Source organism: Micromys minutus (assembly GCF_963924665.1).
Source record: "Micromys minutus genome assembly, chromosome: 6".
In the NCBI taxonomy this organism is placed as follows: domain Eukaryota; kingdom Metazoa; phylum Chordata; class Mammalia; order Rodentia; family Muridae; genus Micromys; species Micromys minutus.
Window position 1 is genome coordinate 2,993,443 of NC_137975.1, and position 27,814 is coordinate 3,021,256.

A 27,814-nucleotide genomic window follows, 5' to 3' on the forward strand; every position below is an offset into this window, starting at 1 on the left:
TAATTAGGAGGAAAAGGAGAGAAAGAAAGGGAAAATGCTCTTATCAACAATATAGGATGTATTTATTGCCTCTACTGAATGCCATTGAGGTTTTCTGACTTTATTGTTGGTCCAGTTGGTTATTTAAAAGGTAATGTAGGCTGTGGAGATGGGTTAGTTGGTGAAGTGCTTGCCATGCAAGCGTGAAGACCTGAGTTCAGTCCCTAGAACCCAGGGTAGTGCACATCCGTAATCCCAGCGCTGGGGAGGCAGAGGCAGGTGACTCTCTGGGACTCCCTGGTCAGCCACTCTACTTGGCAGGATGGAAAAAACTGAGGAGTACCAGAGTTACCCTCTGTGAGTATTTCTGTGATTACACACATTCACGAACGTGCACACACAGAAAAATAATTCATTAAGCTCAGCTAAACAGTCTTTCTAAAGATGAATTAGTATTTTAGTAACAATAGGATTTTATGGATGAAAATTTACTGTGACTTGAATATTAGTTACTTTTACCTTTTATATATTTTGCTTTGTGTTCTAAAACCGATTGTTCACATTTTAATTCTTACTTATATGTTGTTCTATACAGGCATTTACTACAGATTTCAGAGTTCATTGGGCTCAGCATCCTTTAAGGCCAGAGTTTGCAGAAAGTACCTACTTCTTATACAAGGTAAGATAACTCACCGCCTCTTGGCCTTTTCACTACATCCTGTTGTTTCTCTTGCTCTGTTATGATAAAAAATAATATTCATGGTTATAATGTTCAGATGTATTATGATTTGCATTCATTTAGCTCATAATATTATAGAAGAATGTAAGATTTGATGTGAACTTAGTGCCTTTTCAAATATAATTCTGAAGACCCGAGGTAGAGGCTGTAGCTCCAGACAGAAGACACAGGAAAATGAGATCTCAACTATGCTATAAATTATCCCCTTCTGAACACCGTAAAAATCTCTGCTATAAAGAAGAAGGGTCATGAGAACAAAAAACAAAAAACAAAAAAAACAAAACTCAACAATTTTATATTGTGTGTCCTAAAGCAAGTTTCTTCCCTTCAACCAGGGAGCTCTTTTGAGGATTTAGAAATGTAACTTAAAGGCTAAGTTTATGGTTTCAGTTGGTTGAAATTCTATAAATCAAATCGGTGAATCAGTGGTGTATTTCCAAACCTGTTTCCCATGTAATGTGTGCTGGTGCCCAACAGAAGGCCTGGCAGGCATCTAGTAGGCACTCAGTACTTACTGGATGTAGTAATAATGGTGTATGGCAGCATATATGCTCCATCTATGCATACATTTTTATCCTTCTTTTAACAGGCTACAGGAGACCCTTATTACCTTGAAGTGGGGAAAACACTTATTGAAAATTTGAATAAGTACGCTCGAGTGCCTTGTGGATTTGCTGCCATGAAGGACGTTCGGACTGGGAGTCATGAGGACAGGTAAGCCAGCGCCGTCCCCTGGCCTCAGCAGAGAGCCCAGCACAGCATGCAGGCACTGAGTGCAAACCTCAGTTTACTTGCTCTTGTCTTTAAGAACCTTTGATCTGCTCGTGTAAAGCAGGTTGGAAAGCCGTGGTCTGTCAGAGTTTTTTTTTTTTTTTGTTTTGTTTTGTTTTTTACTGTTTTTTTATTTTTACTGTTTTCAGGGACAGTAAAAATATTGTGTTCTGTGCTGTAATGGTTTTAATATTATGTAAGAAAAATTATCAACATAGTGAAAGAGCTGACTTGTATTCAGTCAAGAATTCTTCATCAACAGTATCATGGTCAATGTCAATATGTGGTCTTGATTCTATCCCTGGGGAGACAGTGCTGGGATCTGTTTCACTGGCTACTACGTAGATGTGTCCTGAAGTACTCAAGTGGTAAGGGCACACACACTGAGCAGTGTGGCTGCCACTCACATTCCTGCTGTTCCAAGATCACTTTTGTAGTCTTGCACTCTGAGTGGTCACTAAAGCTGGTTTATTCATTTGGTTAGTACCAAAGATCCATTTCATAACTACTGAAACCATTATTTGCCAGCATTATACTAGTTTGAAAGGTTAGACATACAGGGCTGGAGAGATGGCTCAGCGGTTAAGAGCACTGACTGCTCTTCCAGAGGTCCTGAGTTCAAATCCCAGAAACCACATGGTGGCTCAGATCCCCTTGTATTGGGATATGATGCTCTTTTCTGGTGTCTGAAGAGAGCTACAATGTACTCATATACATAAAATAAATAAATAAATCTTTGTAAAGAAAGATTAGAATGTAAAGGCATGTCTTTTGAGCCCCTGAATCAGCAACGACAAGATATATAAACAGACTTTTCAAATGTGCTGTGAATCATTTGGAAGGGGCATGAGATGTAAGGGGGGATGTGATGTTCACTGAGATGCTTCTGGAGAATGCTGAGGCCTGACAGATGAGGAAGAGTTAGACAGATGAAAAATTGTTCTAGGCAAAGAGACTGAAGACGTGAGGAACACGGTGCTCACACTCACAGATTTGAAGACGTGAGGAACATGGTGTTCACACTCACAGATCTGAAGACGTGAGGAACACGGTGCTCACACTCACAGCGCTGGCCCTTGGTGTTCTCTCTCTCTCTCTCTCTCTCTCTCTCTCTCTCTCTCTCTCTCTCTCTCTCTCTCTCTCTCTCTCGGAGTGTTTGAGAAATAGCTGGCCTTAAACTCCCTTTTCCACTGTAGCTGATAAGGAAAGTCTAGGTTGGGGAAGTAGACACACAAACAACGGACTTCCCTGTATCCAGGCGCTCTTCTGAGCACGTATGTTTGACTCATTTGATCCAGCAGCCCTTGGAAGTTTAAACCCATCATCATCCTCATTTTAAAGATGAACAACCCTAGGGGAAAAATAAGAGAATTGCTTCCAAGGTGTTTGGTAAAATTGGTGAGAATTGTAATCAGTACATTGGCACAGACAACCATGTGATGACAGCAGTCTGTTCAAGGAACAGTAGGTGAGCGCCTACTTCACACCAGGCTCTGCACTTAAGTGTTAGGGTTGGTAGATGAGACGCAGTCCTGGCCTTGCAGTGCTGTGGTTGGTGAGCAGGGCGGGTGTGTCGAGAGGTCAGAGGCATATGATAATGTTGCACAGGACACTGGAGGGAGTTAGAGGACAGGTCGTTCTCTTAAGACCTTCCAGTGTTCAGAATTGACCAACCTTCCTTTACCTTTCTACCCGCTACTCCTTTTATGATGATGTTGCTAGACGTGTTATCACTGCCTCACTCCTTTCTGATTGTAGTGAGGTATATAGAATATCTCTTGAACTATCTGGGTTGGGATGTAGGTTGGTGGTAGAACCTACCTATCTTGAGTTAAGTCCTAGATTTTATCCTCCACTTTGAAACAAAACTGCATGTGCACACAAGTGGGCTTGCACACACACACACACACACACACACACACACACTTTTCAAGAAGAAAATATTTGTATTTTTCTAGTAGTATGTGATTACTAAAAATAATCTGATTGACAAAAAAGTTTTGTGAAGACCCTGCTGTAAGGTGCCGAAGACAATGCTGAGGAATTTAGCCGTCACTTTAGACAAGGGTAATTAACACCTTTGCACTTGTGTATGTTTCTGGCTTTAGATACAACCAGACGAACCGGAACCTAGAGATGAGTATCCAACTACGTCTTACTCTTTTCTAAATGTTTACAAACATGCTTTATGATCAGCTCACAGACTCTCACTCATTGATGTACCAGTCAGTCTGCAGTTCTGAAGTAGCATTCAGAAAGGCAGAGCTACAGTAAGCTTTTTACAGACTAACAGGACAGCTTTGTTTTTCCAGACAAGATTTGCATTTAAAATGTGCCACAAGGTTTTAAAATGATATGACCAGGAGCTGACTCAGTGGGTAAAGAGTTTGCTGCACAACACGAGGAGTGTAATCCCCCAGCACCCACATAAAGAGCCAGGCCTGGCCACATGTGTCCAGAAGCCCAGGGTTGCAGGGGCAGAAACAGGGTGCACACAGCCCACTGGCCACCTGGCCTGACCAGCTGACTAGTTCCAGGCGTGGTGGGAAACTTTGTGACAGAACACACACCGCACAGCTGTTCAGACACAGGAAAAAGTAGAGTTGTGGTTTCATTCTCACACGTAGGTTTGCTGTTTTGTTCCCTTTGTGGAACAGGAAACAGAAGTTAGTCTTCAGGTAATGTCCCGATGGCCAGCGACCTCCTTCACAGAAAAGTGTCATCTTTAAATCCCAGCTGTTCACCACTCCCATCATTCTTAGCAATGCCCTTCCACCTGTTAAACAAGCCATAGGCATCAGTTACTGTCACAGCCTTGCTGCCTTATGGGAGGCAGGGCATTCCCATCTAATCCCTAGATGCTCTTTTCCTGAAATTAATTTTACTTAAATTTCTTTGTAAAATGTTGTAACATTAAGCTACTTGTGAAGGCATGTCCATACTTCCCTCTGTCTCTCCTCAACTAAATAGTAAACAAATAGATAAAACCCTTACAGCTCTGGGACATAAGTATTGTACTAAGCTGTGCCTTCCTGGGGCTTTGCGTTTACTTCTGTGGAACATTTTATAAATGATACCGTCAAAGTCTGATGTGGATGTTTACTTACTGTGTCTGTGCTGTTTTCTCCACAGTAGAAAACCTGTCAAATGTGTAGTATGGGAGCTGGAGAGATGGCTCAGAGGTTCTTCCAGAGGTTCTGAGTTCAATTCCCAGCAACCACACATGACCTTCTGCAGACATAGCACACCTACATTTAAACAAAACAAAAAATAAATACATTTAAAAAAAAAACACAAAATAAAATGGGCAGTTGTAGCTTAGGTCTTAATCTCAGCACTCAGGAAGCAGAGAAAAACTGCTCTCTGTAAGTTCAAGGACAACCTGGTCTACACAGAGAGCTCCAGTTCCAGAACAGCCAGAGTGCCCTGTCTAAAAAGAGAGAGAGAGAGAGAGACACACACAGAGAGAGAGAGAGAGAGAGAGAGAGAGAGAGAGAGGTGTGAATTTTGTGTGTTTATGTGGGATTTTTTTTTTTTTTTGCAGGTTTTTTTTTTTTTTGTGACTTTTTGATAAGATTAGTGGCAGTGATAGCAGCTCCTCTGGTCTCTTGTGCCATTGCGTTACACTTGAGTTAGGTTATTTGACAGTGAAGGATTGAGACACTCAGTATTATAGTGACTCTAGTTTTAAATATGTGTCTGTGACTTCAATTTAGAATGGATTCATTCTTCTTGGCTGAAATGTTTAAATATCTGTACCTGTTATTTGCTGATAAAGAAGACATAATTTTTGACATCGAAGACTATATCTTCACAACAGAAGCTCATCTGTTACCTCTTTGGCTTTCTACCACAAACCGAAGCATCTCGAAGAAGAACACAGTGAGTTTTAAATTAAATGACTTCATCCCCTTTCTTTTTTATAGATTTGTGTTATTTTTCTAGGAAGTAACCTATAATGAGAACTCAGCTTATATATGCATGGTAGGAGGGGACTATTTACAATATTGTCTCATTTGCTTTTAGGACATCACTCTTGTTTAATAAAAATCTCCCTTTTATCCATAATATTAAGTATCACTATTATTAGTTTTTTTTTTTTTTTTTATGTTCTAGACCTCAGAATACACAGAACTGGATGATAGTAACTTTGATTGGACTTGTCCAAACACGCAGATTCTTTTTCCTAATGATCCATTGTACGCTCAGAGCATCCGCGAACCCTTGAAAAACGTGGTGGATAAGAGCTGTCCAAGAGGCATCATCAGAGTGTATGTATTGTTTTATATTTAATACCATAGTTATTTTATAATAAATACCATTATATTTGATAATATAGTTAGTGCCAAGTTAATTCATAATAAATAGCTATGCTTAAGGGGCATATAACAATAGTTGAAAAGACTTTCACTTAGACCAGAGACACTGAGATATGTAGTTTTTATTAAATTAAAGTTATGTGAACTTTTTTGCATTTTGTTTAATAGTAGATAGTATACAACAGTTTTTAAATTTATCTAGGCCAGTTTTTGATGCGAGATTTATCAGTTCGGTATGTCTTGATGTTTTCTCTAGTTTCTGCATAGTAGAAAGACAGGTTTTGTGTTGCTTTGTTTGTGTTTTATTTTATTTTTTAGAAATCCTTACGCTCGATTGTAACTGAACTGATTTGGGAGGCATGTAAACACTTTCTGTGTCTAGATAGTCACTGTAAAGGCTGTTGACTACAGGGAGCAGAAAGAATGAAGTAGGCGTCATTATCCACTGATGAAAGTATTGTCAGGGCTGGTGAGGTGGCTCAGCAGTTAGGAGCACTGGCTGGCCTTCCAGAGGACCCACGTGCAATTCCTTGAACCCACATGGCAGCTCACAACTGTCTGTAACTTTAGTCCCAAGGATGTGACATCCTCCTCTGGCTTTGAAGGGCACTGCACAGACATACATGCAGACAGAACACTGGTACACATACAGTTTTTAAAAACTAAAACTGGAAAAAATGTGAGAAATAGAAGATTTTGGACAAAGACAGCATACATGATCTAGTTTACTGGAACACATAGACAAATGCATACATACACGGGTAATAATCAGAAATAACATACTTTGTTAATAATCAGAATTATGCATGGGAAAATGCAGCTCTACCAGATCTAAAATTAGCTGTTTTGCAAATAGCTACTAAGATTATTCTTATTTTATTTTTATATTTTACTACTTACAGTGTATAGTTGTAAGCTTTGCTTCTGATTCCTTTCAGCAGAGAGGAGAGTTTCAGAAGTGGGGCTAAGCCTCCTCTGAGAGCCAGAGATTTTATGGCCACTAACCCTGAACATTTAGAAATCCTGAAGAAGATGGGGGTGAGTTTGATTCACCTCAAAGATGGGCGAGTCCAGCTGGTCCAACATGCAATCCAAGTAAGACATTGCTGTGTGGGCTAGGTACTGTATGGACTAGGTACTCTATGGGCTAGGTACTGTATGGACTAGGTACTGTATGGACTAGGTACTCTATGGGCTAGGTACTGTATGGACTAGGTACTGTATGGACTAGGTTCTCTATGGGCTAGGTACTGTATGGATTAGGTACTGTACGGACTAGGTTCTCTATGGGCTAGGTACTGTATGGACTAGGTACGTATGGAATAGGTACTCTATGGGCTAGGTACTGTATGGGCTAGGTACTGCATGGACTAGGTACTGCATGGACTAGGTACTCTATGGGCTAGGTACTGTGTGGACTAGGTACTGTGAAGACTAGGTACTATATGGGTTAGATACTGTATGGGCTAGGTACTGTACAGACTAGGTACTGTATGGGATAGGTACTGTATGCACTAGGTACTGTATGGGCTGGGTAGTACATGGACTAGGTACTATATGGACCAGGTACTGTATGCACTAGGTACTGTATGGGTTAGATACTGTATGGGCTAGGTACTGCATGGACTAGGTACTGTATGGACTAGGTACTGCATGGACTAGGTACTGTATGGACTAGGTACTGCATGGACTAGGTACTGTATGCACTACTTACTGTATGGACTAGGTACCATATGAACTAGATACCATATGGACTAGGTACCATATGGACTAAGTACCATATGGACTAAGTACCATATGGACTAGGTACTGTTGCTTTGTTCCTCACTTGAACAGAGTGATGGCTTTGACTGTTGGAAGCTTGAGGGAACACACATGGAAGTCTTTTGGAAACATTCAAATTCTGTGTGATCAGTTGGGATGATTTGTTTATAGCACTATAGTAAAAAATAGGATGTAAATCTAAATTTTTCTTTCTTGGTTCATTGTCTCTCCATTATTTTATTTTGAGATAGAGGTTATCTATTATTATATTATATTATTTTATATTATATTATTATATTATATAAAATATTATATAATAATTATATAATAATAGTTCACACTGTTTTAGTTTCCCCAAAATATTGAATCTTGGTAGTTTATTCATTACAGAAACCAAGCTTCTCATATATTTGTAGCTGAACAATATACCATACTTTTTAGACAATTTTTTTTTGGTTTTTACTTTAAAAATTTTATAACATGAAACATTTAAGTTACTTGCATCATTAGCACTTTGATTCTGAACAGCATAGTATTCTGATTAATTTTAAGCTGGAAGCACTCCGATAGCCTGTCCTCAAACCAGCTTTCCCATGACATCACCTTTCCCTCCCATTTTTATCTATTTTTTGTTACCTCCATCTTTCATTTAAGAATATTCCTCTATCCTTATGGTCCTTAATTGTGAGTGTGGCATCTCTAATGCTTTCATTGAGGCCCCTGTGGCTTCTTAATCATTAGTACAGCTTAACTTTGCTTAACTGTTGACTTTCCTTAAGACGGTTTCTTCTTTTTGGTCCCAGGGTATTCTAGCAACGTACTTTCTTTTCTGTTCTCACTCTTTGCCTTGTAGACTCCTTTGTAGCTCTGCTTCCCTGGCACACCCACTCAGTGTAGACGTCTAAGAGTGTAGTGACATTCTTTTCTCCCTCTTCTTTAACAGCATCCTGTTTCTGCTGCTCGACATGTTAGACATGTGCATTTAACACTCGTCCTGAACTTTACACAGAGCCCACCTTTTATATCTCTGCTCCATGTTTCTACATCTTAGCCTGTATCCGCCCTAACTTAATTGTGTCTTCTTTCTCTGAAAGTGTTCTCTGAAAGCAGAAGCTTTCCTTCCCTTCAAAGGGGAAGCTGGCAGAGGTAAACCAGCAGAAGGGCGCTGTGCATCTCATACAGGACAGCCGAGTGTGCCCCAGAGCTGGCGTGTAAGCGTGTAAGGAAAGAGACATGGAGAGAAGTTAGAGACAGTTGTTTTCAGAGAATGTAGTTGATGAGAGAATGTATTGAGGCCAAGTTAGATCACAGATATTTAGTAGGAGCCTGTACTAAAAGGAGAGAGACTCCATGTAGGAAGCAGAAAGGGTGGGAAGTGTGCGGGAGGACAGGGAAGCCCCACTGAGTCTGTTTCTTTCATAGGCTGCTAGTTCAATTGATGCTGAGGATGGATTGCGGTTCATGCAGGAGATGATAGAGCTGTCCAGTCAGCAGCAGAAGGAGCAGCAGCTGCCTCCTCGAGCTGTCCAGATCATTTCCCACCCGTTTTTCGGCAGGGTAGTCTTAACTGCTGGACCAGCTCAGTTTGGGCTGGATCTGTCTAAACACAAAGAGGTATGTGCACTCCAGTAAGCTTGCTGGAGTTGAAATAGTAAGTATTTGACTTCTTTATGTGTAGAAGTTGGGGGGCCCTGTGGTGTAAACACACGTTCAGCTGAGTGAGCCCCTGGCTTCGATCCGCAGCACAGCGTAGCACAGCATTACCTGAGCATCCAGCCTCCAGCATAGTTACCGGGTTCTTAGGTGGCTGCCATGCACACAGGAAGACCTGCATCCATCCCAAGCACACAGTAAAACGAGCATGTTAGTGCCTCTTCTACTCCCAGCACTGGGGCAGAGGCAGGAGGACTTCTCAGGATCCCTTGGCCAGCCTGTGATCCCCAAGTTCTGTGAGAAACCCAGTCTTAAAAGATGAGGTGAATAGCTTTTGATGGTGGTGAGACTGATGATCGATCAGTAGCTTTTGTGTGTACACACACTCGGGAGGAGGGGGAGGGGGTCCTTCCCTTAAAGCTCACGATACTAAAATTAAAGGATTAGGTTATAATTGAAGAAGATGATGTACGTTGCTTTTATTTCTGACAGACAAGAGGATTTGTTGCAAGCAGTAAACCATATAATGGCTGTTCGGAGCTCACTAACCCTGAGGCAGTGATGGGGAAAATTGCCTTGATACAAAGAGGGCAGTGCATGTTTGCAGAAAAGGCACGGAACATCCAGAATGCTGGTGCCATCGGCGGCATTGTGATTGGTGAGTGAGGTGATCAGAGCCTTTGCTGTTCATTTTTTTTTTTTTTAAATCTTGTCAAAAGGATGTTCTGGTTATTTACATTTGAGAACACAAAGGATGGATGATTCAGTGATGTGATCATTTCTTGACAGTACAGAAACTGGTTTCTATTGATATGTCAGCGAAAATATTTGGGGTGAGGTGTGAGGGTGGAGCCGGAGTGCTGTGAAAATACCCACACTCTGGAAAAGAGACGGCCCTCGAGACCTAAAGTCCCCAGGTAAGAACTGCACTCAGCCACCTGCAGTGGGCAGCCCTCAGAGACTTCTGTCCCTCCGCAGGGTGGCAGGTTTGGAATCCCAGACCTGTGGCACAGTTGGTGGCTGTCACAGACTGGCAGTGCAGTGTTGGCCCAGCTCCGGTTATTCGTTATTCTCTCTCTCTCTCTCTCTCTCTCTCTCTCTCTCTCTCTCTCTCTCTCTCTCTCTCTCTCTCTCTTACAACTTTATTTTAAGAAAAGAGGGATACATATACAGATTTTTAAAGGCATTTTGACATAACACTATATGAATATTTTTGTCAGTACTTAATTCTTTTAGAGGTTTGATAGCATGCAATGAAATCCCACTAGTTACCATAAGCATAAAGTACATGTAGAACAGAACGTCACATGGAAACAGATTTCTTGGTGAGTATAGAATAATGATCTGTGAATACCAAAAATTGCCACAAGGCTATATTCTTAGCTCTTGGATTATTAGTGATTTAAGGTCCGGGTGTACCACACTCTGAGAGGGTGCTATACATTTTTTTTTCCTAAGAAGGACCGAGGCTTTCTTCTTTTTTGTTTTTGTTTTTGTTTTTTTGTTTGTTTTTCTTGAGCTTCATATGTTACCTTTTCTTTCTGAAAAGGATTTGTGTGGGCTGCGTAATACTGAACAGCACGTAAGCACAGGTTGCTAGAACACTGCGTCCTGTGGATTTTTTCCACTGGAATTACAAATGCCCAGTTTTAGCTTATTTTACCCACAGGTTTCAACCAGAGTTCTGCTGTTCTTTAGTTCCCTTTCCCCTAACAAGCCAGGATTGTCAGCAGGAACATATAATTTTAGATGTTGAAGGTAAAAAGGCATTTGTATTTAGAAAGAAGTGTAAGACTGGAATCCCACATCAGTTGTGAATTGACTGAGAAAGTTTATTTTGCATTTTTTATTTCCCTTAATTAGCATCCATTTCTACATTGATTGTAGGTAAGGCATTGAAAGGGCAGGGCGAGTGAGTGTAGCAGGGTTGACCCTGCTTTTGACTTATAAACAAAATGTGATCACTTAAGTACTTAGATTTATTTCAGCAAAAATCATTTACTTTTTCCTTTGTTTATCTTATATGGGTACTAAAATGTTGGTTTAAGTGAATAAAGTTTGTTAGCTGAAGTTTGAGGAGAAACCCACATTGGGTGTGGGCCTCGTAACTTGTGTCTCGGTTTAGACGTTGCTGAGGCACAGTACGTACTGCACACGCTGTCTCTGCGTGCTTTGCATTGTACATTGGGTAGTTCCAACAGCGCCTACTGTGTGGCCAGTTACAGGAGGTTTTCCTGACCCCTCACGTAAACCTGTTCTCTTCTGAGTGTGTGTATGTACAGGTTGTGTGCGCACGCACATATTCACGGAGGCCCCAGGGCAGTGTCAGTGTTTTCCCAGCTGTTCTCCATCTTAGTTTTGGAAACAGTGTTTCACGGAGCCCAAAGCTCACTGGCCAGTGAACTGTGCATCTGCCTCTCGCCCTAACGCCCGGGCCAGGGTCAGGTGCGCATCACAGTAGCCATCTTTTATGTGGGTACTAGAGATTCCCGTCTTCATGAGTGTGTGGCCGGTGCCGTCCCAACTGAGCCTCTTCCTAGCCCCAAGACATCCTGTTTGTCCTTGGCTACTATGACAGAAGAACTTAATACCTTATTGTCACTAGGATTTTGAGCATGTCTTACTTACCAACACTGAACATATTTAAAGTATAAGACATAGCATAGGTTGTGTATATCAGTCTTTTAAAAATATCTTTCAGTGTATAAGATTATCCCAGTTTCTGGGCTGAGTCTTTATGATGTTCTCTGATATAATGTGTGACTTCTTTTTCCTAAATTTTTTCCTAATAAGGCAGTTTTTTTCCTTTTAGTAAATTTTGTTTATTTTTTTCTTATGAGGACTAAAAATACAAATTACCTTAGAAATCATTTGACTGCAGAAGGTAATAATTTTCTTATATTTGAAGAAGGGAGGTTGTTTGTTATATGGGAAGGGATGGTTTTCACTCAGCCCGAGAGCAGCACACACCTGGTAAACACGAGGAACTGAGCGTTGTCATGGCTGACACGTTCCATCTTTGTATCAGCACCGTCTCAGCTTTGGGAGCAGCTGCGCCTCCTCCCACACCGGCTCCCTCTCCCTCCCTGTCACAGCTCCCAAAAGGCAGCCAGGCACACAGTCTGAGTCACTTACACCGGTTACTGGCAGCAACAGTGTTTCTGGGTGGCAGTTCTAGGATTACAGCGGGTCAGAGGTCAGCCATCCTTTGTCTGGTCAGTCATTACTAAGAGGAAGACACTAGCAAACCGTGAGGGATGGGACTGCCCTTGACTCAGGGACATGATGCATGACAGTGGATGTGACTGACACTCACGTGGGCAGAGAAGTTAACTGCTACTTAGCAGTGTGAGATAACAGCACTGCTCAGTTCCGCTACTGCCAGCTCAGTGATCCTGGTCTAAAATTCATGACTGTGACAAAGCTATTTGAGGAACCTAAAGGTCATTCACAGTTACACCTGTGTGATCCGGTCATTAAAGTCGTCATGTGTAGACTTGTCCTTTCACGTATGAAAATAGTACCGTCGTGAAATCTGTGTGCTGTGCTTTTCACACAGTTTTCTGTGTCAAGTAATTCATCATAATTTATTGAGAGTGGCTTAGAACTGTCAGTCCGGTGAGTTTCTTTGAGGTTAGAGCTTTTACTGATTTCAATTATTTCCTTAGGATAAGTCATAAAATAAAAAAAGGTTATACTCTTTTTGGTGCCCAAGAGCATTTCCATCAGCAGGTAACAAGCAGTGACTCCCTGTCTGTCTGTGTGCAGATGACAACGAGGGTAGCAGCAGTGACACTGCCCCCCTGTTCCAGATGGCCGGCGATGGCAAAGACACGGATGACATAAAGATCCCCATGCTCTTCCTGTTCAGCAAGGAGGGAAGCATCATCCTGGACGCCATCCGAGAGCATGAGCAGGTGGAGGTGCTCCTTTCCGACAAAGCGAGAGACCGAGGTAACAGCCAGGGCTAGTGCACCGGCCCTGTTCAGCCCGGAGCAGAACTGCTGGCGAGAGCCACACGGCTCTTTTACTCTTAGTTCACTAGTAAAGCAAGTGACAGTTTCAGATGGCGGTTTAGAATTGTTCTCTTGGAAACAATACTAATTTATTGTTCCTACTTTATTAATATTATTAGCATTTATTATTTTTACTATTTTCATATTTAACTATATGATAAATAATAAATAAGTTGTTTTTAATAAATTACCATTAGTATTGGGAAATATTAATAGTAATTTATTATTATTGTAAATAATAAAACACTTATTTTGCTGGCTGAATTGGAATGCTTTTAGAATTAGATTTTTGCATGCAGGGTGTGGCCTACAGTATGACAGTAGAGGTCTTACCAGCCCTGCTCTGCCCTGGCCACTCCTGATAGAGGCATCAGCAATGCAGCACCTCCCACGTGCATTTGTTATCTCTGGTGTTTGTGCTGCAGGAGTCACAGAACTTCTTTGAACCTGCTGTGTGAAGGCCACTTAGTTTTCACACCTGAGGAGATGGGGGCTGAGGGGACGCAGGGTGCCAGATGCAGGCTGTGATCCTCATTCGAGGGAACTGTCCTCATGCCTCCCTCAAATGCACGGTGCTGTGTGGTGTGTGTTAGCGGATGATTCACTGTGACTCCAGACGACACTCTTTTCTAAATGCCGACAGTACAGTGCTGTCCTAGTCGGTGTTCCGTCATCTCGTACTGCTTTGTTCTGTGAGTCTTTGAACTGCCGGCTGTTTCAGAGCAGTGGACTGAATGAGTGGGTGTACGGATGTGTGGGCGTGGAGGCAGAATACGGACAGGTCCTAAGCTTCTCAAACCCTCCTGTGGACTTTTTCAAAATTCACTCCCTTCTGCTGCTCTGCTGTGCATCAGACGCAGGCGAGTGAACATTACTCTGTGTACCTCTGTAATGCCTTTGCTTTCCCCTTTCTTGTGCTGCCGTGGGAATCTCAGCAGCCATATTAAAAGGTAAAATGATTCCAAGCTACATTATTAACAGTAGTAAGTATCCTGCATTTAAAAAACAGTTATATATGTGTGTGTGCTATGCACACATGCATATATAATTTTGTTTAATAAGTCAATTATTATATATATAATTTTGTTTCACCGAGTACCATAATATATGACTTAATGTAATTTATAACTTTCATGTTCAATCAGTTACCCGGTAATATTCTTTATTGATCCTCCCATAAGCAGTTCTATTAATTATATACTCCATACTCTAGCTGAGTTCACTGGTCCATGCCCATGCACAAGTCACCCTGACGGCAGCATTGTTGTATGAGAAATGATTACTTTGGATCACCTTTGTTTACATACAGAGTAAAATATTTAAGACATTGGCTTGTTTACAAGCTCCTGTGGAGGTGAGAGGCGCACCCGTTAAGATGTGTGATCATGGTAAACAAGTGGTCATACTCCAGAAAGAGTGTAAGGAAGACAGTCCTATGTAAGGACCGTCAAGTCATAAGTACCTAATCTAAGCAGCAAAATGTCTTCAAATCATCCTTCCAAGACATAGTCATATTTCTTGCTGATAGAAGTCCTTTGCAGTTATAATACAGGAGCTAGAAGCCCCAGACAAGCTCCTTCCTATACCTGCCTTTTCTGACAGGTTTGACTGTTAAGGTGTGTATATCTGATGTCCTTCTACCTGCTAGCACCAGTGATCAGATACCACATTCTTCAGAGGTGAAAACACTCCAGGTTTATCAAGTAGAAGTGTTGCTTCCTTGGGGAGACTGTTAACACTTCTAACATTAAGTTATAAACACACAGTTTAACACTGTGTCTCTTAGTTCTAATTGCTTCAAATTTTGAGTTTTAAAAGATATCTAATAATTTCAGCCCTGTCTCACAAACAAAGAACAGTGTGTTGGTTGCCTTTAAATTGATGCAGCTAACAGCTTAGAGTCAGTTTTCCTCTTCTCCCTGGTTATGGAGGAGCACACCAGCACTTAAAGTTCCAGTCCATTCTTACACTTCCAGCCTACATAACAGGCAGGCCCTGTGCCCTGAAGGCTAGAGACAGATGCTTCCAAGGTTACTATGTGTTCGTGTGTGCTTGTTGGGTAAGAAGTCAGACGGAAAATGGAAGAGAGATTGAAAGAAAGAGTCCTGTCTTACACACCGCCCTCAATCGAAACCGAGCAGTCTCAGTCTTCAAATAACCCACCCACAGTAGGCCTCAGCGTGACTGCCCTGGCACTGGGCTATGCAGGACCGTTGGTAAAGGTCTGACTCCAGCCAGGGCAGCCTGAGACGCGAGCAGATGGCTCTCTGCCTGGAGAGGAGCAGCCCAGCGTGATGGTCAGGAAGCTGTGCTCGCTGCCCTCCCTAACAGGCTGTGCTAGTCACCTGCCGGGTGTTTGCATCTCTGTGGATCTTTTCCTCTTTGAGAAGTTCAGCCATACTGTTCCCAAACCGAATGCCACCTTTTGATGTCACTTTTTCTCCTTGGTAGAATATAAGGGTTTTTTCCCCTGATATAGTTCAGTGATTGTATTACATGATTGTCTAATACATGGCTCTTCTTAACTATCTGAGCTTTGCTTTTAGTTACCATAGAATGTGCTGCTGAGTGAATGTATATTATTCAAACTCTTATGTTTTCACCAACATTAATTTTCCCATTAATATACCCAGTAATGTTCCTTGGACTATTCTCCAGTCTTTGTTTCTTGGCTTTCTGATATGCCATTTCTGTGTCAACGTTACACCCTTTTGACGGGTGACAAGTACCTTAGACGTAACATGGCAGACTCAGCTCCTTTGGATCCTTGTTCCTCCCAGAGCCCAGGCTGGCTTGGCTGCTGCCCCTGCTCACTCTTGTTCTGTGGGTCATAGGCTTTTACAACCAAAGAGGCAACGCTTGCACTTTTGTCCTTCTAACTTACTTGTTTCTGTGCAAGTAACTCAAGTTTTGTTTTGAATACATTTCATATGGCAGCTCTTCCCTTACTGTATTTGTTTAGAATTTCAGTTTTAGTTCAAAAACTAAAAGAAGTAGAAATGAGATTTTGAAGTTCTGTATTTGATATTTTTTTAATAGAATAGAAAACTGTTAATGTGACAATGTCCTGTTGTGGAACATATCTATTAAGTTAATCAGCTCTCATTTTTACTGTTATTATGATTGTGTATCTTAAGCAATATGAGCTGTATGCCTGTCATAAGTTTGTTTTGTAGGGTTTTTAAATTTATATTATGAAAGAAGGTACAATTTCACTTTTAGCTGCTGGCACTTCTGTTGAGTAGTTAATGATGCTTGCACTTAGTTTTCTTTACAATTTTTTATTAACTTTGGTAGGAGTTAGATTTGGTTTATGTCTCAGTGTTCTGTTGCTGTGAAGAGACACCGTGACCACAGCAACTCTTATAAAGGAAGGCAGGTAACTGGGGCTGGCTCACAGTGTCAGAGGCGTGGTTGTTTTCTTCATGGCAGGAAGCATGGCAGCACCCAGGCAGACCTGGTGCTGGAGAGGAAGCTGAGAGCTCTCTCTCAGCGGCAGCAGGAAGAGAGTGAAACGGCCTGACTTGAGCTTCTGAAACCTCCAAGCCCATCCCCCAGTGATGCATATCCTCCAACAAGGCCGTGCCTCCTAACAGTGCAGCTCTGGGGGCCGTTTTCATTCTGACCCCCACACTTTGGTTTCAGTATTCCGTCACAATCTAAAAATAGAGGTGAGACTTGTATCTTTTCTATGTTTACCCTGGCTAACTAGACACCAGAGTAACAGTGCATCACATGTGACCTCTGAAGGGTCTAAGCCAGACTGTCTGTATCTTTATCACTAGACAGGTCAGCCCTACACTTGTCCCGACCTCTCTCTCTCTCTCTCTCTCTCTCTCTCTCTCTCTCTCTCTCTCTCTCTCTCAACCTCACACCCATGATTCCTATCTTTTTACTTAATTGTGCCTCTTTCACAGCCCAGAACACTGAGATGACAAAATAATAAGAGAAATTAAGCACGGAAGGAAGGAAGGAAGGAAGGAAGGAAGAGGAAGGAAGGAAGGAAGGAAGGAAGAGGAAGGAAGGAAGAGGAAGGAAGGAAGGAAGAGGAAGGAAGGAAGAGGAAGGAAGGAAGGAAGAGGAAGGAAGGAAGAGGAAGGAAGGAAGGAAGAGGAAGGAAGAAAGGAAGGAAGGAAGAGGAAGGAAGGAAGAAAGGAAGGAAGGAAGGAAGAGGTAGGAAGAAGGAAGAAGAAGGAAGGAAGAGGTAGGAAGGAAGGAAGAGGAAGGAAGAGGAAAGAAGGCAGGAAAGAAGAGGAAGGAAGGAAGGAAGGAAGGAAGAGGTAGAAAGGAAGGAAGGAAGAGGTAGGAAGGAAGGAAGGAAGAAAGGAAGGAAGGAAGGAAGAAAGGAAGGAAGGAAGGAAGGAAGAGGTAGGAAGAAGAAGGAAGGAAGAGGAAGGAAGGAAGAGGAAGGAAGAGGAAAGAAGGCAGGAAAGAAGAGGAAGGAAGGGAGGAAGGAAGAAAGGGAGGAAGGAAGGAAGAAAACTAAGATGTTTGAACCTTCAGCTCCCCTGCAAAAAACAAGCAAGAAAACCAGAAACCCAACTGTGTTAAATAACTTTTCTGTTGCTGTGGCAAATACCATGACAAAGGCAGCTTACAGAGTGCTTGCTTTGGACAGCCTTCCCTCAGTGCTAGAGTTAATAACGGAGCTACAGCAGGGCAGCTGAGAGAACACATCTTAAACCTCAACCAGAAAGCAGAGAAAGGAAAGAACCCCCAAAGTTCATCCGTGTGAACACTTCTTCCAGGAAGAATCTGCCTCCTACACTTTCCCGGATAGCACCACCTAGAGCAGCTGGGACCAAGTGCCAGTGCTCAGGTCTGTGGGTGACAGTTCTTATTCAAGCTGTCACACCATCCAGAGACTCAGAGCCTGAACTGGAGAGAGTAAGCATGTGTGCTCCTGTGTGTGTGTGCTCCTGTGTGTGTGTGCTCCTGTGTGTGTGTGCTCCTGTGTGTGTGTGCTCCTGTGTGTGTGTGCTCCTGTGTGTGTGTGCTCATGTGTGTGCAGAAATGAGTAAGCATGTATGCTCCTGTGTGTGTGTGTGCTCGTGTGTGTGTGTGCTCATGTGTGTGCAGAAACGAGTAAGCATGTATGCTCCTGTGTGTGTGTGCTCCTGTGTGTGTGTGCTCCTGTGTGTGCTCATGTGTGTGCTCCTGTGTGTGCAGAAACCTCCCTAATAAGGAGATCCGACCTGAGAGGGGACCGTACGTACTCACCTGTATGTGCCCGCTTGTCCACAGTCCCTCCAAGGGTTAGTTTGGCTTCATAGCTGGTCCATTTTCCTCCCTTTCTGATCGCAAGCTCGGCTTACCTTCCGAAGGAGCCGCAGATATTGTTACCACTTTCCTTGTGGCACATGCCTAGCTCCCAGGTTAAAAGTGGGATTTTTCACTTAGGTGTAGACATACCCAGTTTTTGTAAATACTGCTTTCTTGTTGGGCTGTGAGATGCTTAAAGACAGTTTTCACTCCTCATTTTCTCTCTGGCACCAGGCAGCTGGAGAGTTCTAGCTACATTGCAGAAAGAGGCCTAGCAGGATGTGGCCGATTTAATACTGTATTGTGGGAACTCAGAATACTTCCAGGGCTTTTATATTTTATGTTCATTACAAAAACTGTACCTGCTCAGGCTCCTAGTGAATTTCAGGCTTTAACTTTAAAATTCATAGATATACAGGAATAGTTTTATTGACAATCTTAGTTCTTGTCTTTATGAAAATATTTTAATGAGTCATATTAATACTTAAAACCATCAGGTTGTTTTGTTTGAATCTAAGTGGATCACTGAGTGGAATTTTTACTTTTCCAACAGATATGATTTCAAGTTTTAGCAATGATAGATGCTATTAAAATGTTAAAATGTATTGCATTTAGAATGTTCTTGTACGCACATTCTCTTGAAGTTAGTTATTAATAAATTGTATGTGTGCGTTCACATGGAGGCCGTAGGTATCTGTGAGAAGCCAGCTTGTTACATGGGTGCTGGGGACCCACCATCCTGACCACCGTGCAGCAAGCTGCTTAGCCACTGAGCCGCGTCCGCTCTGACGTTGACGTTTTTATGCATTTACACCTTTGTTTAGTGCTTTCACTACTCCTCACTCCTCGTCCAAGCCAGCGCCATGCTGTTGATTCTTCTCCTCTCCGCGGAGCGGCGCTTATTTTCCCTGTCAGCACATTCTGCCCGTAGCCACACGGAAGGTGTGATTGTAAGGCCTTGTCGTCAGTGCCACTGTGTCCTGTTCTACATTGATGTCACTGCTTTACTGCTTTACTCAAAACCCAGGTGACTTTGTAAATGTGATGTAGTTTTTAAGAGGGGGAGTGATGTGTTTGTTTCTTTCTCATACAGATCCTGAGATGGAAAATGAAGACCAGCCATCTTCTGAAAATGATTCTCAGAATCAAAGTACAGAGCAGATGCTGCCGCTTTCTCAGACAGTCGACTTGGCCGATCAGGAGACCCCTGAAAACCCCCCAGATTCTCCCTCAGAGTCGTCATCTCCAGCAGACAGTGAAGAAGCTGCCGGCTTTGCCCCTTCTGAACAGATACCTAGTTCCCCAGAAACCCATGAGACTGCAAGTCTTGATGGTGAATGTACAGACTTAGATAACCAACTTGAAGAACAATCAGAAACTGAGGAGGACCCCAGTCCTAATGTCAGCTGGGGTGCAAAGGCCCGGCCTATAGACTCCATATTAGCAGACTGGAATGAAGACATAGAAGCATTTGAAATGATGGAGAAGGACGAACTATGACTCGCTGTAAAGACTCTGGTGGTAGATACTAAAAAGAAGAGGTAAACTGGTTTCCGACACCCTGTACCAAGCAGGCTCTCCTGGGAGGCCCTGAGCACTGCTCAGGCACGTTCTGACTGGGGTAAGTAGTTACCATAGGAACCTGGAGCATGCTGTGTTAGAGCTGACCTCGCTGAAGCTGTCCCATCTAAAGTGGAAACTCACAACCCCTCAAATGGTGGTAATGCATAACCTGCAGCTCCCAAGCCAGGGAAAGATGACTGGCCATTCCTGGGTAGACAAAAAACAAAGTCAGCTAATGGAAAGTGGGAACAAGCATCAGTGCAGCTTTCTAGTTAAAGAAAGCCTCACTGCCCTGGGGTTGGGTCAGAAGGCCTTTGGGGAAGATCTGAATGAGTATTGTGGCATTGTGGCTTTGCTGCCTTCACAGGAACTCTAAGTGACCTATGGGTTGTGAAGCAGATGCATTCATGGTAACCACAGTTTCTGCTCATCGCTCTTACCTGCTTCCATCAGTGACAGATGGCCGAGACGACTTGATTTCTTTCCTCTCCCAACAATGACCTTAGCATTTAAACCAAAGGTGAAGCCAGTGCGCTCTTTCTATAGGTTTTCATAAAGACCTACTATGGGGCCAGGAAGAGGGTCCTATAGATATTGTGGGATAATAGAGAGAAAGAGAGACTGTAATGTTGCAATATCAACTTCCCATTGGGCTGCCCTGAGGGGAGCTATGACTACTCTAATGGAAGTCAGCAGTGGGCCTTGTGGGTAGAGTGGACGTCTTCCCAAGTTCATTTCTCGTACGGTGGTTACTCTAGCCGTCAGCCTTACTCCATCCCATGTTTAGGACGCAGTTTGAGACAAGGCTCATCTCCAAGCCCTGTTCCACTTCCCTATCTTATAGAGCCGTGAGAAGCCATGGTGGCGGTCTGTAACCCCGGGGTGACTGCTGTCTTTCTCCCTTGAAGCTGGAGTCTGTCACATTTTCTGTTAAATCATGGATTTCAGTTTGTTTAGTTTTGTTTTAACAAATACTCCTCCTTCTGATGTGGACTTGAAAATTGGTCTCTAGTGACCTGTGTAAAAACTATATAGCCATATAAGTAAAAGAAAAAGTGGGTTTTTGTTTTGTTATTTTTGGAGCTGGTCACATTTAATTATTTTTGGTTTTGCCTCTTGATAGCTCTATATTGAAATCATGATTTTATTCATTTTATTTATTTTTAAGCTTGCTTTAACTGCTTCTAAATGAATATTTGAGGGACTTAATTCCTTTTTGCCATGGCATTACACAATTATTTCTCTCTAAAACATGGTTTTGAGGTACTGAATTACTTAGACAAACGTGGAGCTATGAAAGGCAGCAGTGCTGTACCGTGGCTGTGTGTGTGGTTGTCTTAGGTCCCAGGTAAACGCGCCCTTTTATAAGAGGATAAGTACCTGTAGGGCCCAACAAAACAGAACTGGTCAGTGAGTAATATTAATCGTAGAGGATTCCCTGGGGGACGGGGTAGTATGACTAGGCCTTTATTAACTTGTGGTTAAACCTGACAGCAAACATGGGTATTTTAGTCTCTCTGCATGTCACGTTTAGTGGGCGGAGCTAGAACTGTAATGCACAGAATATTCAGAAGAGTGGATGTGCTTCATTTTTCATTGCAAAGCTGCCAGAATAGCTGAGGCTCAATTACATGATGTGGTTTTTAGGACTGGGGCTGGAGAACGGAACAGATGTCCCTTGAGACTTTGATTACAGAAGCCTTATATGGATTGATTTTGTATTTGTAGCTCAAAGCCATTGTTGGCTAAATCAGACTCTGCTAAGTTAATCAAAGCTGCTTTTTTTTTTTTTTTTTTTTTTTTTAATCTTGAGAACACAATGGCATAAAGGAGCCCATGACACACTAGGAAAAGCCAGCTTACTGCCACATACCATTCCTTTGGCCACTAGGAGGTGCTGTTGCCCTGCATTAAGGTTTAGATGCACTTACTGATTTGTTTTAGAAAACTTTTAAAGAATAATTTAAGACATTTTACTTACTCTAGAAGGAATAATACTCAGATTCCCCTACGTAAGAAAGGAGGAATATGTTCAGCTTCGGAACACAACATTCTAACTGACTCTCCATCCATTTTCGAATTTGACAGACTGCCACAACATAGGCTTTGAGTTCACTAGAAAATTCCAACAGCATAGATTTTCTTCATTTTTTCATTGTTGTTGATGTTGTTTGTTTAAAAAACCTCTCATATTTTATTTACTTGCTGAAGATTCAGGGAATTCTGAGACCCTGGGTTTAGAAACATCTGGTCTACCTCAGTTAAATGTTGACTGCTTAGAAACGGAGCTGAAATGACCACCACAGCCATAAAATCATTTGACTAAGAAAGATGTATATAATGTTTACAAACCTGGACTCAAGTGTGGGTTTTTACCTGAAAGCTAAAGGTTAGCTGTTAGAGCAAGTATTTAATTCAGGTATTTCCAAGTTTTAAAGCTTGTTTACCTAGTAAAATTAGGGGTTTTTTTTTTTCTCACATAAAAACTCCATTGAAATTATATGCCCTAATTTGCAATATTTTCCCCATAAAATTTAAATGTGAAAGAACAGTAATTTACTAGATATGTTTGAGGTGGGCTATTTTTCTTAGTTGGGTTTTCTTTTTTTCTTTTTAACCTATGTAATAAGCTTCCAAAAAAAGTATAATTGTTTTGGAACAAATTATTTTGTAATTTTCCCTTTCCTTTTTCTTTACAGTGTTAGATATTTTTAAATGAAAAATTATGCACTCTCTGACTTCAGTTTCACTAATGGAACTATTTTCTCGGGAATTCTTTTAGATTTAAATTACCATCATATAAGCCTGTCTTATAGCAAAGCCAGCATTTGTTCTCTCACCGAACTCCATGCCAGATTCATCATAAAGAAAGCTCAGCCTAAGTAATTCAGATAGTGTTTGTAGTTTTAGAGGGGAGGGTAGCATCTAGTAAATATTCCAACTGGTTGTTTTATGCACAAGGCTACAGTCAGAACATAGAAAAAAACATTCTGTGAATGAAACATTGTATGTTCAGATTTTATAAAAGACATTTTTAAAAGCCCAATTTACAGCCGTATATTTTCTTATGATGTAATTTATGAAAAAGCTGTCTGTACTAACAGGTGCTGTAACACTACTGTTGTTGGGTTTTATTGTTTGGTGATAAATGTAAACAATATTTCTAATGGAAACTATGTACTGTGATGTAAAAGTCTGGGCAAAATGTATATAATCCTTGTATATAATTGTGTATTTGATTATATTACTGATTGTAAATTTAATAAAACATGTAAATATTCTGGTCTAGTTTTAAATTTCAAATTTTTAGAATCATTGTACAAATATCTAGAATTTGGTGTCTCTGTTTTCCTTTTGTCTGTCTTTACCCAGGACAGTGAATTTACAGGCGTTTTAGGGAATAAAAACCCATGCAAGTATCACTTCTAAAACTCAAATAGTACCTAAATCAAACTAAAGTTTAAAAAAGTAATAGTTCTGTGTCACTGTTGGTAACATTTGTGTCTTGGATTTACTTATATTTAATAAAATTACTTGACCTCTTTTAATATTATCATCAAAAGTAGGTTCATTGATTACTTTTCTATTCCTGTATTGAAGACCATGAGCAAAAGCAGCTTTGGGTTTATGGTTCCCAAGGGTCTGAAGCCCCTCATTATCATGGCAGCCGTCAGACATGGTACCTCTGAGAGTTCACACAGGACCGTGAGCAGGAGACAGCCTATTGTGGTGGCAGAGTAAGGCCACACCGCTGAGCCTCCCCAGATAGTGTCCCAGGCTGGGGATCAAATATTTACACAGCAGAGCCTATGGTGGCGGGAGGGTAGTGGTGGCTCCCTCAATGAAACCAGCACACTGGCCTTGGCCATTGCATTTCAGTAACACTCTGCAATGGCTCTGAACTCTTTGCCCTCCCAGGGCCTCTGAGTAGATACATGAAAGATCATGCAACGATCATGATCAATGTTAAGACTTGAACAAGTTCCAGGCACCTTAGTCAAAGTACCAAATTTAGTGACTAGGGTGGAGGGTGGAGAGGATTTCACCCAATATTAAAACATTCTTCCTTCTGTTGAACTAAATTGGCAAAGCCTTAAATATGAAGTCCAACTGCACACTGGATGCATGAATAGCTTTGGGAACTGGATGAAACCAAATCCCACTTCTGAGCAGCCTCACTTACATCACGGCTGAGCATCTCAGATGAGATTTAGCACTGCCTCGAGCTCCTAGCCATATTTCTCTGATAGATGTTTGCAGCTTGGAATGTTTCATCCTTTCCAAATCTCCCGTACTCTTCATCAAAGAAAACAGATGCAAATGAGGATTCAGTATTCGCCAGCCCATCACTATGTGTGTGCCTCTTTACATGGCTCCCTGAAGGATCCCAAGGGCTCTTTCTACCCTCGTACTAGAGAGTTGGAACCTCAAATGAACCAGATGTACTGAAAAATGGGAAAACAGATCGGACTACTAGACTCCGTTTGAGCCTGAGAGTGAAGGAACTCCGGCCACTGCCTGACTCCCGTTCTGCAGGCACCAGAAGCATCCCACGGCCTCCACCACAGAGCCATGCGACAGAAATGCGGGATGCTGAGTTACAGTGAGACACCTCACTCATCCATGAGATTAGGCAGCTCTTGGTCTTATTCTTTTGTTCTATGTCTAATGCAAGTGAAAACGCAAGCACGACCCAGGAGAGGGAGAGTCAGAAATGGAGAAAGAACTTTTGTAACAATTCGTTTCTTTTCTAACGTCATCTAAAAATATAACAAGAAGCCCACACATCTCCTTCTAAATACTTGGGGGTAGGGGAGCGGAGATGGGAATGAAAAATTGGACACGTGAATGTCTGCAGGTAAATGTAACAGTAGGATAGATCGAGACAGAGCAATAGGAATAATGTATGTGTGGAGTGTCTAAGGGGCATGTTTTCTAGTGTTGATTAATGCAGCTGTTAATTAATGTTGTCTTTACTGTTCTCCAGACACTGAACTCTGCTCTAGAAGTCCTAGAGTGATACTCAAGACCATTGCAGATCTGCTTTTTGTTTTTTGGTTTTTTGTTTTTTGTTTTTTTTTTTTAAATAAAGACTTCAAATCAAAAAATACCAAAGCAATGAGGCTTTTGAAAACAGACAATCTAGATACTATCTATGGGAGTCTATGACGCAGGACTCAGCCCTGTGGGAAAGCTGTGTTGTGGTGGATGCTAAGGTTTCTGAGATGCCTCAGCTCCAGAGATTAGGAATGTAGGTCTCTCCAAAGGGAAGGCTAAAGGGTTTTGATATATGATAAGGCTTTTGAATTTTGTTCTAAGGGTAATGAGAAATTGCTGAAGGGTTTTAAATAAATCAGTGGCTTGCTGAAATATAAGACTAAATAATGAAAATCTAGAATTACCTATCGTATGAGTGTAGTTCTGATAATTAAACACACACACACACGCACACACACACACACCCTCACACCCTCGGATAGCCATGCCCTTGACTCATCAACAAACTATGTGTTACGACATTCAAAACTAGAGAGTATAGCAGTGAATGGAAAGGCTACAGAGGTATATTAAATAAATAAACATAAATACATACATAGCTAAGTGCATAGAGAATGGTAAGAATCAACACAGGCTGGCATTATATTTTAAGTAACATTAACACACGGAAATATCTGACCTTATCTCTGGATAATGGGCAGCTACTCTGTATGTAGGAGTCTCTACTGCTGTCCTGCACACACCATTCTTATGACGACAGAGGTGGTGTACCGCCCGCAGGAGACAGGAAGTGAGGGTGAGGGGATGATGAGGTAGGCACTGTGACTCAGTGTTATGCTACTGTGTGAGGCTTACTTAAACACAAGTACTGTTACACAGTACCAATCCATCCAGCAGCAGATACAGATACTAGGTGACTGCCCCACAGCTAACAGATACAGAGTACATAAGTGAATACCCTTTGAGAAAGGCCAGAAACCCGGGTGAAATCTCACTTATAAACACAAAAAACCTTTTGTTGATTCTTCGCATATCTCACATCATGCACCTGCCCATCTCCCCAGCCCTCCTTATCTGTCCTCAGCCCTGGCAACCTCCCCTCCAAAGAAAACTATCTTCTCATCTTAAAACAGATTTTCTATTGCTTTCTGTTGCTAAGACAAAAGAGAAGATGATGTTGGTTTGGCCCATACTGTGAGGATTTTTGGTCCCTGGTTGTTTGGCTCTAGTTTTTGGATCTGTGGTTGAGTTAACCGTTGAGTCGGGTGCAAATAACAAAACTTCTGTCTTTATGGTAAACAAAGAGCAGAAAAAGAGAGCCAGGTCCCAAACACTCCTTCAGGGACATACTCCTAGTGACATAACTTCCTTCCACTGGGCCGCAGCTCCTAAAGGTTCCACTATCCCCCACTCCGTAAAATGTCACAGGCTAGTCACCTAGACAGTAGCATAGAAGCCCCTGGGTGGTATTTAATGTGTTAGATGTTTTCAACGGGAAAAAAAAATCCAAGAGAAACAGATTAAAGGGGGTAGGGGATGATTTCGTTTCGTTCACATTTGTCAAGGTTTCAGTAGTTGGTTATCTTACTCCATTGCCACGGCGGTGGTGAGGCACAGTATCACTAGCTAGGGCATGTGGGAGATGTTGCTGCCTGTCTCAGGGTGGCTGAAAAGTAGAGCACTGAGGGAAGGGAGGCGGGTACATTCAGTGGTAAGCCCCAGGAACCTCCTTTCTCCAATTAGATTAAAGTTCTCACCACCCCCCAATGATGTCAGGTTAGAAACTCACCAACCCATTCATGAAGCCAGAGCCCTTGTAACCCAATGATTTCACCACAAAGCTTGCCTCTGAGCACTGTTTACATTGGCCAAGCCTACAGCACTTTAGGGCAGTTTAGATCCAAACTGAGAGCAAAGATGTAACGCTGTTCAAGCCAAACAATGTGTGACAGAAAAAGATTTGCAGTCTGCAGCGTTTAGCCTGTTGGAACATCACTCCATGCTTGCATGGAAGGGCGAGTGCTCTTCGGGGTTAGAGGACCCTTTACCATTGACCTGCCTTCAGCTCATAATCAACTACTTACCCCAAAGGCACCCTCCAAATGGCATGGTTTCTGATTCAGAGCTCTACAGCCAGGTAGGTCAATGGACATTGCCTCTGTCTTGTCCTCTTCCCACAGGTTTCTGTCAACCAAAGATGCTCTTTGACCTGAAGCAAGAAAATGTCTCTCCCAAACCGAGTTCAGATCTTGCCTTTATCAGGTAGTCCTGCCGAACTGCTGATTTTGTTTCACCAAACAACTTCCTTCTGCGGTTCACGGTCTCCAGGAGCCTCAAGAGAGCTCCGTACCCAGGTGGATACATTCCGGTTCAAAAGTGGTCCCTTTCGGTCCCACAAACTTCTCAGAAAGGGCTAAACAGGCAAGCGCTAATCCAGCATGGTGAATAATGTCCTCCTCATAGGCCTGGGAGTAAAAAGGACTACCTTTTTGGTTTTGTTTTTTTGGTACCTTCAGCAGGCATCCTCACATGCTGAATGGGTGATTCTTTATCTGTGTGGTAGCTTGGCATGCTGTAGTTTACAGAGATGCACACAGGAGACCTTCGTGGGCAACTAACCAGCTCCAGAGGGAACCTGGAAAGTGAAGTTCCCAGTCCTTGTCAGAAGGGTAGGGGGTGGGCAGATGGACTGCTTACTGACTTGGCTCTTTGGTTTCTGAGACTGGGGATATTTATTACCCCCTTCAAAA

General features: G+C 42.2%; 1 protein-coding gene across 2 annotated transcripts in view; it reads left to right on the forward strand.

The window, feature by feature from the left end:
- EDEM3 (ER degradation enhancing alpha-mannosidase like protein 3) overlaps positions 1-23,347 on the forward strand; it is a 55,861-nt gene extending 32,514 nt beyond the window's left edge. The window contains exons 12-20 of one of the 2 annotated variants that reach the window (XM_080917681.1): positions 575-658; positions 1,308-1,432; positions 5,206-5,371; positions 5,606-5,760; positions 6,747-6,903; positions 8,995-9,186; positions 9,718-9,883; positions 12,994-13,179; positions 19,597-23,347. In XM_080917681.1, coding sequence (XP_080773807.1) covers positions 575-658; positions 1,308-1,432; positions 5,206-5,371; positions 5,606-5,760; positions 6,747-6,903; positions 8,995-9,186; positions 9,718-9,883; positions 12,994-13,179; positions 19,597-20,003 — 1,638 coding nt within the window. In that variant the 3' untranslated portion in view covers positions 20,004-23,347. The remainder of the gene's footprint in view (positions 1-574; positions 659-1,307; positions 1,433-5,205; positions 5,372-5,605; positions 5,761-6,746; positions 6,904-8,994; positions 9,187-9,717; positions 9,884-12,993; positions 13,180-19,596) is intronic. The other variant, XM_080917682.1, reaches the window with a different exon arrangement.
- Positions 23,348-27,814: the final 4,467 nt, after the last annotated feature.